At 43.2% G+C, this 13,892-nt stretch overlaps 1 protein-coding gene across 4 annotated transcripts in view; it reads right to left on the bottom strand.

Moving 5' to 3' along the window:
* Positions 1 to 13,892, bottom strand: part of NFX1 (nuclear transcription factor, X-box binding 1) — an 85,233-nt gene that overhangs the window by 18,942 nt on the left and 52,399 nt on the right. For 3 of the 4 annotated variants that reach the window (XM_011980007.1, XM_011980008.1, XM_011980009.1), the window contains exons 13-17: positions 10,465 to 10,573; positions 8,807 to 8,926; positions 6,105 to 6,184; positions 1,391 to 1,621; positions 478 to 551 (exon numbers count right to left, since the gene is read on the bottom strand). In XM_011980007.1, the coding sequence (XP_011835397.1) occupies positions 478 to 551; positions 1,391 to 1,621; positions 6,105 to 6,184; positions 8,807 to 8,926; positions 10,465 to 10,573 (614 nt within the window). Of the gene's footprint in view, positions 1 to 477; positions 552 to 1,390; positions 1,622 to 4,483; positions 5,552 to 6,104; positions 6,185 to 8,806; positions 8,927 to 10,464; positions 10,574 to 13,892 lie in introns of those variants that run through there. The other variant, XM_011980010.1, reaches the window with a different exon arrangement.

Below are 13,892 nucleotides of genomic sequence, written 5' to 3'. Positions count from 1 at the left end.
GCCAGGATGGTCTCGATCTCCTGACCTCGTGATCCGCCCGTCTCGGCCTCCCAAAGTGCTGGGATTACAGGCTTGAGCCACTGCGCCCGGCCTTAGCACTTTTTCTTTGAACTAGAGAAACTAGATTCTTAAAAATGTATGTAAGAAACTTTCTAGCCAGGTGTGGTGGCTCACTCCTGTGATCCCAGCACTTTGAGGGGCCGAGGTAGGAGACCAGCCTGGGAAACAGGGCTACACCCCTCTCAATAAAACAAAACAAAACAAACAAAAAAACCTTTCCAGCTTTTAGAAAAGGTGCAAGAATACTATGATAAACACATGTATCTGTGCAGTGGTGTTTACAACTGATCACAACCAGTTACAGAGTTGTTTCTTCTCCACTCCCACTGATTCACTTGATTAGCTTTAAAAACAAAACAAAACACATGTATCTGTTTCACCTAGGTCACCAGTTGTTAACATTTAAGTAACACTAACCTTTGATAAGTACTAGATGCTTCAGAGCAAATCACCATCTCTTTTCTTCGTCCACATTCACACTGTAGCTCTACCTGAAGTCAGATGACATGGAACGACTTTTAGCGCACTGGAACCATGTGAATAAAGCAGTTTTCACTCTTAAATCCTCTCTTAAACCATAGCAGAGACTAGAGAGTCAGCGGGTGGCCACTCTCCAAGCTGGAAGAAGCTAACCACACATGCAAACTGACACAGTTGCTGACATGCTAGAAGTGCCCCCATCCACAATGCCCCCTTTTGGAAACCACCTCTGCTCTTCATCCTGGCTGAAGGGGCAGGCCTGGGATGAAGTTTTTACCATCAGAGACAGACGCTTGCCCTAGGCTCAACTGTGGCCTAGCCAACTCCACCTCCTCAAGGTGGCCACACTTGATCCTTTAGACCAGGCTAAACCTCCCATTTACCTGCTCTCATAGCACCCTCCACAAGGCTTAAACTACTCCCTCATGACACCACAGCCATAATTAGTTATCTAAGCAATAATTGAATATCTGTCCCATCAGGTAGTGAGGAACCATGTGTCTCTTGTTCACTAATTTATCCCTAGCACCTCATACTACGTCTTGCACAAAACACATTTATACATTTATTAAATAAATGGAGTAAACAATCAGTGTCTATTGAGAATCTGATCCAAGGGAGACACACACTCTAGTCTGGTGGCAGTGGGTACCTGCTGAATCAAAAGGCCACACCAAGTTTGGCAGGCAGAAACCTGTGTGACTTACTCTACCTTTCTCTAACTTGTGGTTTTTGGCAACCAATGACCCCTGATTAAGATGCATGCCCAGGGGCTACTGTAGACAGTTCGGGACTCACTAGTAGCCTCAGAACCACAGTCAATGCTCCATCTGTGGCCAGAAATACCCACCTTGGCTTTACAAGCAGTCACAGGGCAGGGTGAGCTGGTATGGCAGGGTGCCATACACGGGTGACCACAGTCAGCTCTGGGGGTGGTACAGGGCTGCTTGCAGGCCTCATCCACAAGACACTCCCCTTTGTGACAGAGTCTCTGACATTTGTGCATCCCACATGGTAGCGTGGCACCGCAGGGTAATCCGCAAGAGATATCAACCAGGTGACAGGGGATGTTGCTCCGAAACTACGAGAGACAGAAGTAGTCAGATTCTCATCTCCATGTGGGATTTGGGGTGAGTTTTAACTTCCTCTTAAAACATTTCTGAGCTTATAGCAGGTTTTTTTTGTTTGCTTTTGTTTTTCTGATACAGGGTTTTACTCTGTCGCCTAGGCTGGAGTATAATGGCATGATTATGACTTTCCTGGGGCTCACGTGATCCTCCCACCTCAGTCTCCCAAGTAGCTGGAATTGCAGGTGCGTGCCACCACGCCTGGCTAATTTTTGTATTTTTTTTTTTAAGAGATGGGGTTTCACCATGTTGCCCAGGCTGGTCTCGAACTCCTGAGCGGAAGCAATCCACCTGCCTAGGCCTCCCAAAGTGCTGAGATTACAGGTGTGAGCCACTGCATCCGGCAATAATGGTTTGTATTTATTTATTTATTTATTTTGAGAGGAAGTCTCACTCTGTTGCCCAGGATGGAGTACGGTGGCGCCCATCTCGGGGCTCACTGCAATCTCCACCTCCAGGGTTCAAGGGATTCTCCAGCCTCAGACTCCTGAGTAGCTGGGATTACAGGTGTGTACTACCATGACCAGCTAATTTTTGTATTTTCAGTAGAGACTGGGTTTCGCCATGTTGGCCAGGCAGCTGGCCTTGAATTCCTGACTTCAAGCGATACACTTGCCTTGGCCTCCCAAAGTGCTGGGATTACAGGTGTGAACCACCACACTCAGCCCAGTTTTTAAAATAATAATTATTATTATTTTAATTTTTAGAGACAGGGTCTCACTATGTTGCCTAAGCTGGACTTGAACTTCTGGGCTCAAGTGATCCTTCTGCCTTAGTCTTCTGATTAGCTGGGACCATAGGTACATGCCACTACATCCGGCTTAAAAGCTATATTTCTAAAAAAGCTCTATTTATCTGGAAAAAAATCATTTTGATTCTCAAAGTCTGAAAGGTTAGTTTGAGATGAAGAAAACAAACCTTAACTTTATTTAATAATCTCTGTTATGACTCAAAAGGATTTGTAGCAGAAGCCAAAAATGTGATCTGGGACATAAACTTTCCAAAGTGACAACAAACAAATGTAACTAGATAACTAGGGAGTGCTTGAAAATGCTATGACTAACTGGGAGGGGCGGATGATCTTTTCCCTCCTTTCTGAACTGCTAAAGCAGAGTCAACAGACTAACTCTTACAGACGCGGGGGTGGAGGGCAACCTTGGCCTAGGGTTCTGAGACTGAGGGCCCTTTTTTGTTTGCTTTTGCTTTTTTTTTTTTTTTGAGACGGTCTTGCTCTGTCGCCCAGGCTGGAGTGCAATGGCGCGATCTCAGCTCACTGCAACCTCCACCTCTCGGGTTCAAGCGGTTCTCCTGCCTCAGCCTCCCAAGTAGCTGGGACTACAGGTGTGTGCCACCATGCCCAGCTAATTTTTGTATTTTTAGTAGAGACAGGGTTTCACTATGTTGGCCAGGCTGGTCTCGAACTGCTGACCTCTGGTGATCCACTTGCCTCGGCCTACCAAAGTGCTGGGATTACAGGCGTGAGCCACTGCGCCCAGCCTGTTTTGCTTTTTTTTGAGGCAGAATCTTGCTCTGTTGCCCAGGCTGGAGGGCAGTGGCATAATCATGGCTCACTGCAGCCTTGAACTCCTGGGTTCAAGTGATCCTCCTGCCTTAGCCTTCCAAGTAGCTGGGCATACAAGCATGCCACTAAACCCAGCTAATTTTTGTATTATTATAGTCAGGATCCCACTGGTTGCCCAGGCTAGAAGGTTGTTTTCTGCAATTAAATACTTAACTCTCCTCATGTCTCCCAACTCATGGTCTCCACAACTTCAGGCAGTCCTGTCCTTTAAAAAATTTAGAGAAAACAGGCCATGGAACCCCCAATTCATTTTTTTTCTTGAAAAATGGCCTGTTTCCAGGTTTCCTCACCATAGGAAAAAGCTGCTGCAATTTTACTCTTGTAGGACCAAAGGCTAATCTTATATATTCACTCAAATTCTTTCATGAACCCTCAAAATGAGGGATATACTTCTACTGCAGTGACACACAACTTCTCCCTTGAAGATACCTCCAACATCTAGGACACACATGTTTCCCATTGCACTGGAATCCGTATTTTGGTGGAATGTAGTTCTCAATCATTAAACACTTACGTATTCTACTACCAGGGCAATGAGGATAATTTTCGCCGATGCTCTGCCCTGTCATCCTCTCCACATTACTTTCTTCTCGCTATCCTTTAGGACGTTAATTCTTGCAAAACACCTGGAGAGCCCTTCCATCCTCCTTAGCCCTCTGTATTTCCCACATCACTGCTATTGTCTGTTTTCATGCCTGCCTCCCAACCCAAAGTGAAGGCTTCATAAGGGCAAGGGTTAGTCTTGTTCACTTTCAAATCACCCAAACCTAGCCTGTTACCTAGCACATGGTAGGTACTCATACTCGATATCTGTTGAATGAAGTCTGAATAAGCCATCAACACAAAGATAACACATTGATGTTTTAGAATGGATAAACTGGAAAAGGTGAGATACATAGAAAAGAATAAATACCAAGCACTTGAGAACCACCCACAGGAAATCAGTGGAGGGATATACGTCCATGAAGATAAAAGAATATGGCATGTTGTTACAGATGTCAAGAGAGTTTCATGAAATGTTGGCCAATACTTCATGATGCAAAATAAGCAGGTTACAAAACAGTATCTTTTTTTTTTTTTGGTATAGGGCAGTTGGAATGTAGAAAACAGTATCATCTTAATCAGAGCAAGGAAAAATGTGTATCACATGTCTGGTGGTTTATATGCCAGAATGTTAGAGTATTTCTTTCTCAGTAGCAGAATTAAATCTTTTCAACTGTACAATAAATATGCATTTTTTTATAGGACTTCACTTTATTGCATTTCATAGATATCACATTTTTTACAAATTGCAAGTTTGTGGCAACCCTGTGTCCAGCAAGTCTATCTGTTCCACTTTTCCAACAGCACATGCTCATTTCGTGTCTGCGTCACATTTTGGTAATTCTCGCAACATCTCAGAATTTTTCATTATTCTATCTGTTATGGTGACCTGTGATCAGTGATTCTTTTTTTTTCCTTTTTCTTATTTCAATAGTTCTTGGGGAACAGGTGGTGTCTGGCTACATGGATAAGTTCCTTAGTAGTGATTTCTGAGATTTTGGTGTACCCATCACCCGGGGAGTGTACATTGTACCCAATGTGTAGTTTTTTAAAATTTTTTTTTTTTTTTTTTCGAGACGGAGTCTTGCTCTGTTGCCCAGGCTGGAGTGCAGTGGCACAATCTTGGCTCACTGCAACGTCCGCTTCCCGAGTTCAAGCAATTCTCCTGCCTCAGCCTCCCAAGTAGCTGGGATTACAGGGATGCACTACCATGCCCAGCTAATTTTTTTAGTAGAGATGGGGTCTCACCATGTTGGCCAGGTTGGTCTCAAACTCCTGACCTCGTAATCTGCCTGCCTTGGCCTCCCAAAGTGCTGGGATTCTAGGCATGAGCCACCATGCTCGGCCCCAGTGTGTAGTTTTTTTAATCCCTCACCCGCCTCCCATCCTTTCCCTAGAGTCCCCAAAGTCCACTGTATCATTCTCAGGCCTTTGCGTCCTCATAGCTTAGGTCCCACTTATGAGTGAAAACATACGATGTTTGGTTTTCCATTCCTGAGTTACTTCACTTAGAATAATGGTCTCCAAATCCATCCAGGTTGCTGTGAATGTCATTATTTCGTTCCTGGCTGAGTAGTATTCCGTGGTACGTATATATATATACACCACAATTTCTTTATCCACTTGTTGATTGATGGGCAGTTGGGCTGGTTCCACATTTTTGTAACTGTGAATTGTGCCGCTATAAACATGCGTGTGCAGGTATCTTTTTCATATAATGACTTCTTTTCTTCTGGGTAGACGCCCAGTAGTGGGACTGCTGGATCAAACGGTAAATCTACTTTTAGTTCTTTAAGGAATCGCCACAGTTTTCCACAGTGGTTGTACTAGTTTACATTCCCACCAGCAGTGTAAAAGTGTTCCCTTTTCACCACATCCACGCCAACATCTATTATTTTTTGATTATTGCCATTCTTGCAGGAATAAGGTGGTTATTTAAAAAAAAAAAATTGGTGTTTTAAAGTAAAATGATTGGAACAGACAACAGATCATTGGTTTTCAGGGGCTGGAAGTAGGGGACATTGAGTACACAGGGGCATGAAGGATGTTTGGGGGTGACTGAACTGTTCTACATCTTGATTGTGGTAGTGGTTTGATGGTATGTATGCTTTTGTTAAAACTCATGGATCTGTACAATAAAAAGGGTAAATTCTGTTGTATGCAAATTATATCTTAAGAAAAAATTTTTAAGCAATGGAAACCTTCTACTTCTGAATGTATTTACTTTGAGAAACGATGAGACTAACAATTCTTAAGTAATAAAATCATGAACCTCTGCCTGGAACAATGAGCACTTGAGAGAGAAAACTTACCTCATGCTTGCCCATGCACCACTTCTGAGTTAGGAAAGTGCAAGGGGGACACTTCTCCTCACTATGACAAGAATGATATACTGCAGAAAGAGAAAGGTAACTTTAGGAATACTTTCGAAATAAAGTCACGTAAACCATTATACATCATATAAATGGCATACAGCATGAAACTTTTAAATTCAGAAACTGGGAGTACTTTTAAAAAATGGTCACAGGAAAGTAAAAAGTACCTGACTTTATGTCAAAGTGCTGAAGGACAAGCATGAGTGAGAAAAAGAAACCCAACCAAGGCGGAAGAGACATGACCAAACAGAAGCAGAGGAGGCAGCTTTCTCATCTCATCTCTTGCAGCACAGCCATATGGTCCATCCAATTCTACTATGTCATTCTTTTGGCCCTACCTTAACAGCAACTGCTCACTTCTGCTCAGATATCTTTGCTATTAATTCCATCTAAAATGCTTCTGCTGATTCCTTCCAATTTCATTACTGCCTATAAGGGGAAGTTCATCAAAACTCACTTCCTACAATGAAGCTTTCCTTGGCTGACCATACTCTAGCCTGAGCTCCCTCACTCTTCCTGGTGTCTCAGTTCCTACGCAGATGGGTTGCTGCCACATTATTTAGCCCATCTGCATGTGAAGGGTGGTTGTATCATGTGTATTGAACTACCATTCTCCTCCTCGCAGGGAGAACGTAAGAACCTCATGGTCACGGGGTATTTTCGCAGGGAGAACGTAAGAACCTCATGGTCACGGGGTATTTTTATCTTCCTCTGAAGTTCCCTCTGTGTCTGACACCATGTTAGAAATACAGTAAACACTTAAGAAAATGGAAATGAATGGGGAACAAAATAGGCTAAAAACACAGTTCACAAATGGTGAAGTTCTTACTAAGGATCTTGCCCAGCAGGACTTGGGCTTCATCTGTAACACCTGCAAGTAAGTGTAAAGGAGGGAATGGGTGGGGACTGCCCTGGGCATGTACTTCATGCTGGTATGAATGCCACAGGAGGGGCTTTCAAACTATGCTGGGAGGACTATCTTAAGATTCCCAAGGAAGGAGGGAACATTCCACTTAATGAAGAATTTAAGATCTGTTTTACTCCATTAACTTAAAAAATCAAGAGCTGGTTTTCTAGTTTTAAGTCTGAATCATATTGCCAGACTAACTGTGGGTATCAAATCTGGTCCCCTGAATTATTTCAGGTTTGCCTCTGGTATTTGGTAAAATGAAATGATGAGCCCAGTATGGTGATAGAGGAAAGCCAGCAACCAGACTTGACAGATACAGAAATTGAGTGATGTCAAGTGGTTGTTGGCCTGGTATCTGAGCAGTTTATCAGAGAAAAACTGGAAACACTGAAATGTCCAGCAACACAAGACTGACTGAATAAGTTATGGTCCATCCATGTAACAGGACACTCAATTGCCATTAAAAATTTATATTTAAAAAAAATACTGACAAGGCGACAGATTAAAAATATGATAATAAGAGTGGGAAAAAAGCTAGTTAAAAGCATTCAGTTCAGTAAGATCCCATTTTTATTTTGGGAAAAAAATGCAAACATATATATTTGCACATGGCAAAAGACCCTGAGAAATACATGTAAGGCATAATTCTTAGGAGGTGACATATAATAGATTATTTAATTTCAAACTTTTGACTTTTTTTTTTTTTTGAGTCAGAGTCTCACTTTGTCACCCAGGCTGGAGTGCAATGGCGCAATCTTGGCTCACTGCAACCTCTGCCTCCCGGATTCAAGCAATTCTCCTGCCTCAGCCTCCCGAGTAGCTGAGATTACAGGTGCCTGCCACAATGCCTAGCTAACTTTTGTATTTTTAGTAGAAACAGGGTTTCACCATGTTGGCCAGGGTGGTCTCGAACTCCTGACCTCAAGTGACCCGCCCACCTCGGCCTCCCAAAGTGCTAGGATTACAGGCACGAGCCACTGTGCCTGGCCTCTATTTTCTTTTTTGAGACAGAGTATCAGTCTGTCAGCAGGCTGGAGTACAGTGATGTGATCTCAGCTTACTGCAACCTCTGCCCCTGGGGTTCAAGTGATTTTCCTGCCTCAGCCTCCTGAGTAGCTGGGACCACAGGCGCATACCAACACGCCTGGCTAATTTTTGTATTTTTAGTAGAGACGGGGTTTTACCATGTTGGGCAGGATGGTCTCCAACTCTTGACCTCATGATCTGCCCCCCTTGGTCTCCCAAAGTGCTGGGATTACAGGCGTGAGCCACTGCGCCTGGCCCTGGCCTCTACTTTCTTAATTTTAATAGGATACATACATACTGCTTCTATAACAACAAAAAAGTCACTTTTAATTTTGTAAAAAGACACTAAATTTCAAAATATGCACCAAAGTGGAGATCACAAAGAAAGAAAAGATCTTGAGAGATAAGATCAGCTGGGGTGTCTTCCAACATTTTTAGGTGTCTTTGACATCCTTAGAGTAAACCAATGGAGTAAACCAACTATATCACAATGGATTGGATGCAGAAGTAGATATGATAATTTAGGTGCGATTCCAAGCTGTGGCCCAGATTACAGACCCACCCTCACAGAAGCAGCCCCTGAGCATGGGAGCAAGGGGCAACCATCACAGCATGACTTTAGAGCAGCAAAGACAGTTACACAGCAGGATCCTAAATGACACGGTGTGAGCAGACTGAAGTGTGAAGACAAGATGCTACTCACCTGGATGGTCACATTCATGGACTCTAGCGCAGGTTTGGGTACATTCAGGGGGCCTAGTACCACAGGGAACTGGAGGGTAAATCACTGATGCACCACAATGGCAGGTTAATTCATCAAAACCTGGTGGAGCAGCAGGTAAAACAAAAGAATCCTTTCTGAGTTTGGGATGTGCACATACATATTTACACACACACACACACACACACACATGCACACACACATTTTTGCTTGTAGTTTTAGCGGAGAATTTTTGGAGGTGTTACTTTTTTTAAAGGAGGTTTTTATTTTATTAAACTTTTATTTTATTAAAACTAAGCTGGTGAAAAAGGCATGCACAGATATGAAGTTTCATTTACTACTGTGACCCTGACAGCTTCCTAATACTTTTCCCAACATATCTCTAGACAGGAGATTATATTAATGACTGAGTTTTTAATATTATAACAGGAAAGTTATCAACATTTCAAAGATCACATAAGAATTATTTTCCAAATGATCAATGTGGGCTGTTATAAAATCATGCACGGGGCCGGGCGCGGTGCCTCACGCCTATAATCTCAGCACTCTGGGAGGCCGAGGTGGGCGGATCACGAGGTCAGGAGATTGAGACCATCCTGGCTAACACGGCGAAACCTTGTCTCTACTAAAAATACAAAAAATTAGCCGGGTGTGGTGGTGGGCGCCTGTAGTCCCAGCTGCTGGGGAAGCTGAGGCAGGAGAATGGTGTGAACCCGAGAGGCGGAGCTTGCAGTGAGCCAAGATCATGCCACTGCACTCCAGCCTGGGTGACACAGCAAGACTCTGTCTCAAAAAAAAATAAAAATAAAAATAAAATAAAATAATGCACGGGTAAAAAGATCCATTCAAAGTATAAGAAAGTCCAATAAATTTTAGTGACAAAGAACAAAAACACTGAGTCAAGTCCTTTCTAAAATGAAGTTGAATTTTGGTGTAATTTCAAAGAATATCAGTAATTATTTGAAAACATCTTTAAAATACTCTTCCCTTCTCCTGTGTAAGGTTATCTGTGTAAGGATGGATTTTTTTTCCATATACCTCAACTATATCATGATGGATTGGATGCAGAAGTAGATGTGAGAATTCAGCTATCTTCTATTAAACCAAGTATCCACCATTCTATATTTTTGAAAAGTTATTTTAAAAATTTTTGTGATTACATGCAATGAATATATTATTATTCTTAAATATACTAATCAATTATTTTTTAAATTTCTCAGTTTTAATTTCTAATACAGTAGATACAGATAAATACGACTCACATAAAAAGAGCTCTTTAGGATACTTTTTAGTAATGTAAATGAGCCCTACTACAAAAAAGTTTGCAAACTGCTGCTAATAATATAGAGAAAGAAGATTGTTGAGGACAGAACCTAGGTAAATAACATACATGAGGCAGGTAGCAGAGAAGGAATCTATCAACGAACTAGGCCCCATCTGAGGATCACTGCTCATATCACAAGTTTTCAGGGACTACAATACAGCATTAGAAGTAACTTTAAAGAAAGTCTCAACATATTGGAAATACGAAGGCTTAGTTCAAGAATCCATACCATTCTAAGTAAATCAATCTCTCAAAGTATATTATGTCTGAATTTCTAAAAAACTCTTCTAATAAACTATATAGTAAAGACACTCACTGGCTTGCCAGCATGTCTGGCAGTTTCCACGATGACAAGGTTCTTCACACCTATGAAGGCCACAACGGAGTTTCCTCCCACAAATCAAAGGACACTTGTGCTCCTTATCCTGGGAAGAGAGATTTGTATTTGTTCATAAAATGGTCTTCATTTTATATTTTCCATAAATAACAACAAGATTAATAAAAACAAAGCTCTACACATTTATGGATAAAATGATGTCTGGAAATACCTTCAAAATAGCCACAAAAGGGAGAGTAGGTGGGGATGAAGATAAAACAAAATTCGTCACGAGGTGATCAATACTAAAGCTGGATGTTGTGTATATGGGACTCTCTATACTAGTCTCTCTGCTTCTGCATATATTTGAGAGAGAGATATATATATATATATTTTTTTTTTTTTTTTTTTTGAGATGGAGTCTTGCTCTGTCACCCTGGCTGGAGTGCAGTGGCGCGATCTCGGCTCACTGCAAGCTCCGCCTCCCAGGTTCACGCCATTCTCCTGCCTCAGCCTCCTGAGTAGCTGGGACTACAGGTGCTCGCCACGATGCCTGGCTAATTTTTTTGTATTTTTAGTAGAGACAGGGTTTCACCGTGTTAGCCAGGATGGTCTCGATCTCCTGACCTCATGATCCGCCCACCTTGGCCTCCCAAAGTGCTGGGATTACAGGCGTGAGCCAGTTTGAAATTTTAAAAAAATGTATTTTATTTTTACATTGTGTGTGTGTCTTTGTGTGAGAGAGCCAGGGTCTCACTCTGTTGCCCAGGCTGGAGTGTGGTGGTGCGATCTCGGCTCACTGCAACCTCTACCTCCCGGGTTCAAGCAATTCTCCTACCTCAGCTTCCTGAGTAGCTGGGATTACAGGTGCCCACCACAATGTCCAGGTAAGTTTTAAGTTTTTAGTAGAGACAGGGTTTCACCATGTTGGCCAGTCTGGTCTGGAACTCCTGACCTCAAGTGATCTGCCTGCCTTGGCCTCCCAAAGTGCTGGGATTACAGGCATGAGCCACCACGTCCAGCCTTATTTTTACATTTAAATCTATTTATTTATTTAGAGACCTGGTTATGAGATGGGCATTTTTGTAGTTTTGGTAGAGATGGGGTTTTACCATGTTGCCAAGGCTGACCTTGAATTCCTTGGATTAAGTGAGATCCACCCACCTCAGCCTCCAAAAGTGGAATTACAGGTGTGAGCCACCATGCCTGGCTGTACATTTTTTTATAAGAAGAGGAAGTCTTTAAGCCTTCTAACACTAGTTTATAATACTTGCACAATTCATCATTCTTCACTTTAATATATAAATTTTAAAAATAATTATGTATGTTATATACATACATACACATGTATTACCTTGCTATTGGTACTGTGTTATCTTGTTTATGTATATACACACTGATACAGTTTGGCTGTGTCTCCAACCAAATCTTATCTTGAATTCCCACATGTTGTGGGAAGGACCTGGTAGGAGTTAACTAAATCATGGTGGGGGAAGGTCTTTCCCATGCTGTTCTCATGATAGTGAATAAGTCTCCTGAGATCTGATGGCTTTATAAGGCCGAGTTTCCCTGCATAAGCTCTCTCTCTGTCTGTTGCCATCCATATTAAGACGTGACTTGCTCTTCCTTGTCTCTCACCATGATTATGAAGCCTCCCCAGCCACTTGGAACTGTAAGCCCATTAAACCTCTTTCTTTTGTAACTTGCCCAGTCTCGGGTATGTCTTTATCAGCAGTGTGAAAACAGACTAATACAGTAAACTGGTACCAGTAGAGTGGGGTGCTGCTGAAAAGATACCCAAAAATGTGGAAGTGACTTTGGAACTGGGTAACAGGCAGATGATGGAACAGTTTGGAGGGCTCAGAAGAAGACAGGAGAATGTGGGAAAGTTTGGAACTTCTTAGAGACTTGCTGAATGGCTTTGCCCAAAATGCTGATAATGATATGGACAATAATGTCCAGGCTGAGGTGGTCTCAGATGGAGATGAGGAACTTGTTGGGAGTTGGAGCAAAGGTGACTCTTGTGGTTTTATCAAAGAGAGTGCCAACATTTTGCCCCCGCCCTAGAGATCTGTGGAACTTTGAACTTGAGAAAGATGATTAAGGGTATCTGGTGGAAGAACTTTCTAAGTAGCAAAGCATTTAAGAGGTGACTTGGGTGCTGTTAAAGGCATTCAGTTTTAAAAGTGAAACAAAGCATAAAAGTTTGGAAAATTTGCAGCCTGCCAATGTGACAGAAAATCCTATTTTCTGAGAAGAAATTCAAGCTGACTGCAGAAATTTGCATAAGTAATGAGGAGCCAAATGTAAAACCCCAAGACAATAGGGAAAATGTCCCCAAAGCATGTCAGAGGTCTTCATGGCAGCCCCTCCCCTGACAGGCCTGGAGGCTCAGGAGGAAAAAATGGTTTTGTGGGCCGGCCCTAGGGTCCCTCTGCTGTATGCAGCCTAGGGACTTGGTGCCCTGCAGCCTAGCCACTCCAGCTGTGGCTGAAAGGGCCCAACACAGAGCTTGGGCCATGGCTTCAGAGTGCAAGCACCAAGCCTTGGCAGCTTCCATGTAGTGTTGCGCCTGTGGGTGCACAGAAATCAATAACTGATGCTGGAAACCTCTGCCTAGGTTTCAGAAGATGGATGGAAACACCTGGATGTCCAGGCAGAAGTTTGCTGCAGGAGTGGGGCTGTCACAGAGAACCTCTGCTAGGGCAGTGCCGAAGAGAAATGTGGGGTTGCAGCCCCCACACGGAGTCCCTACTGGGGTACCAGCTAGTGGAGCTGTTAGAAGAGGGTCACTGTCCTCCAGACCCTAGAATGGGAGATGCACTGACAGCTTGCACTGTGTGCCTGGAAAAGTCACAGACACTCAACACCAGCCTGTGAAAGCAGCTGGGAGGGGGCTGTATGCTGCAAAGCCACATGGGCGGAGCCGTCCAAGACCATGGGAACCCACTTCTTGCATCAGCGTGACCTAGATGTAAGACATGGAGTCAAAGGAGAGCATTTTGTAGCTTTAAGATTTGACTGCCCGGCCGGGTGCAGTGGCTCATGCCTGTAATCCCAGCACTTTGCGAGGCCGAGGCAGGTGGATCACGAGGTCAGGAGATCAAGACCATCCTAAGATGGTGAAACCCCGTTTCTACTAAAAATACAAAAAAATTAGCTGGGCATGGTGGCGGGCGCCTGCAGTCCCAGCTGCTCGGGAGGCTGAGGCAGGAGAATGGTGTGAGCCTGGGAGGCAGAGCTTGCAGTAAGCGGAGATCGCGGAGAGAGCGAGACTCCATCTCAAAAAAAAAAAAAAAAAAGAAAACAGCATTTAGGCCAGGCGCGGTGGCTCACACCTTTGGGAGACTAAGACAGCAGGATCTTGAACCCGGGTGTTTGAAACCAGCCTGGCCAACATACTGAGACCTGGTCTCCACAAAAGATTT

This window comes from Mandrillus leucophaeus, unplaced genomic scaffold (assembly GCF_000951045.1).
Source record: "Mandrillus leucophaeus isolate KB7577 unplaced genomic scaffold, Mleu.le_1.0 Scaffold208, whole genome shotgun sequence".
Classification (NCBI taxonomy): Eukaryota; Metazoa; Chordata; class Mammalia; order Primates; family Cercopithecidae; genus Mandrillus; species Mandrillus leucophaeus.
This window is presented reverse-complemented; position numbering and strand designations above follow the sequence as displayed.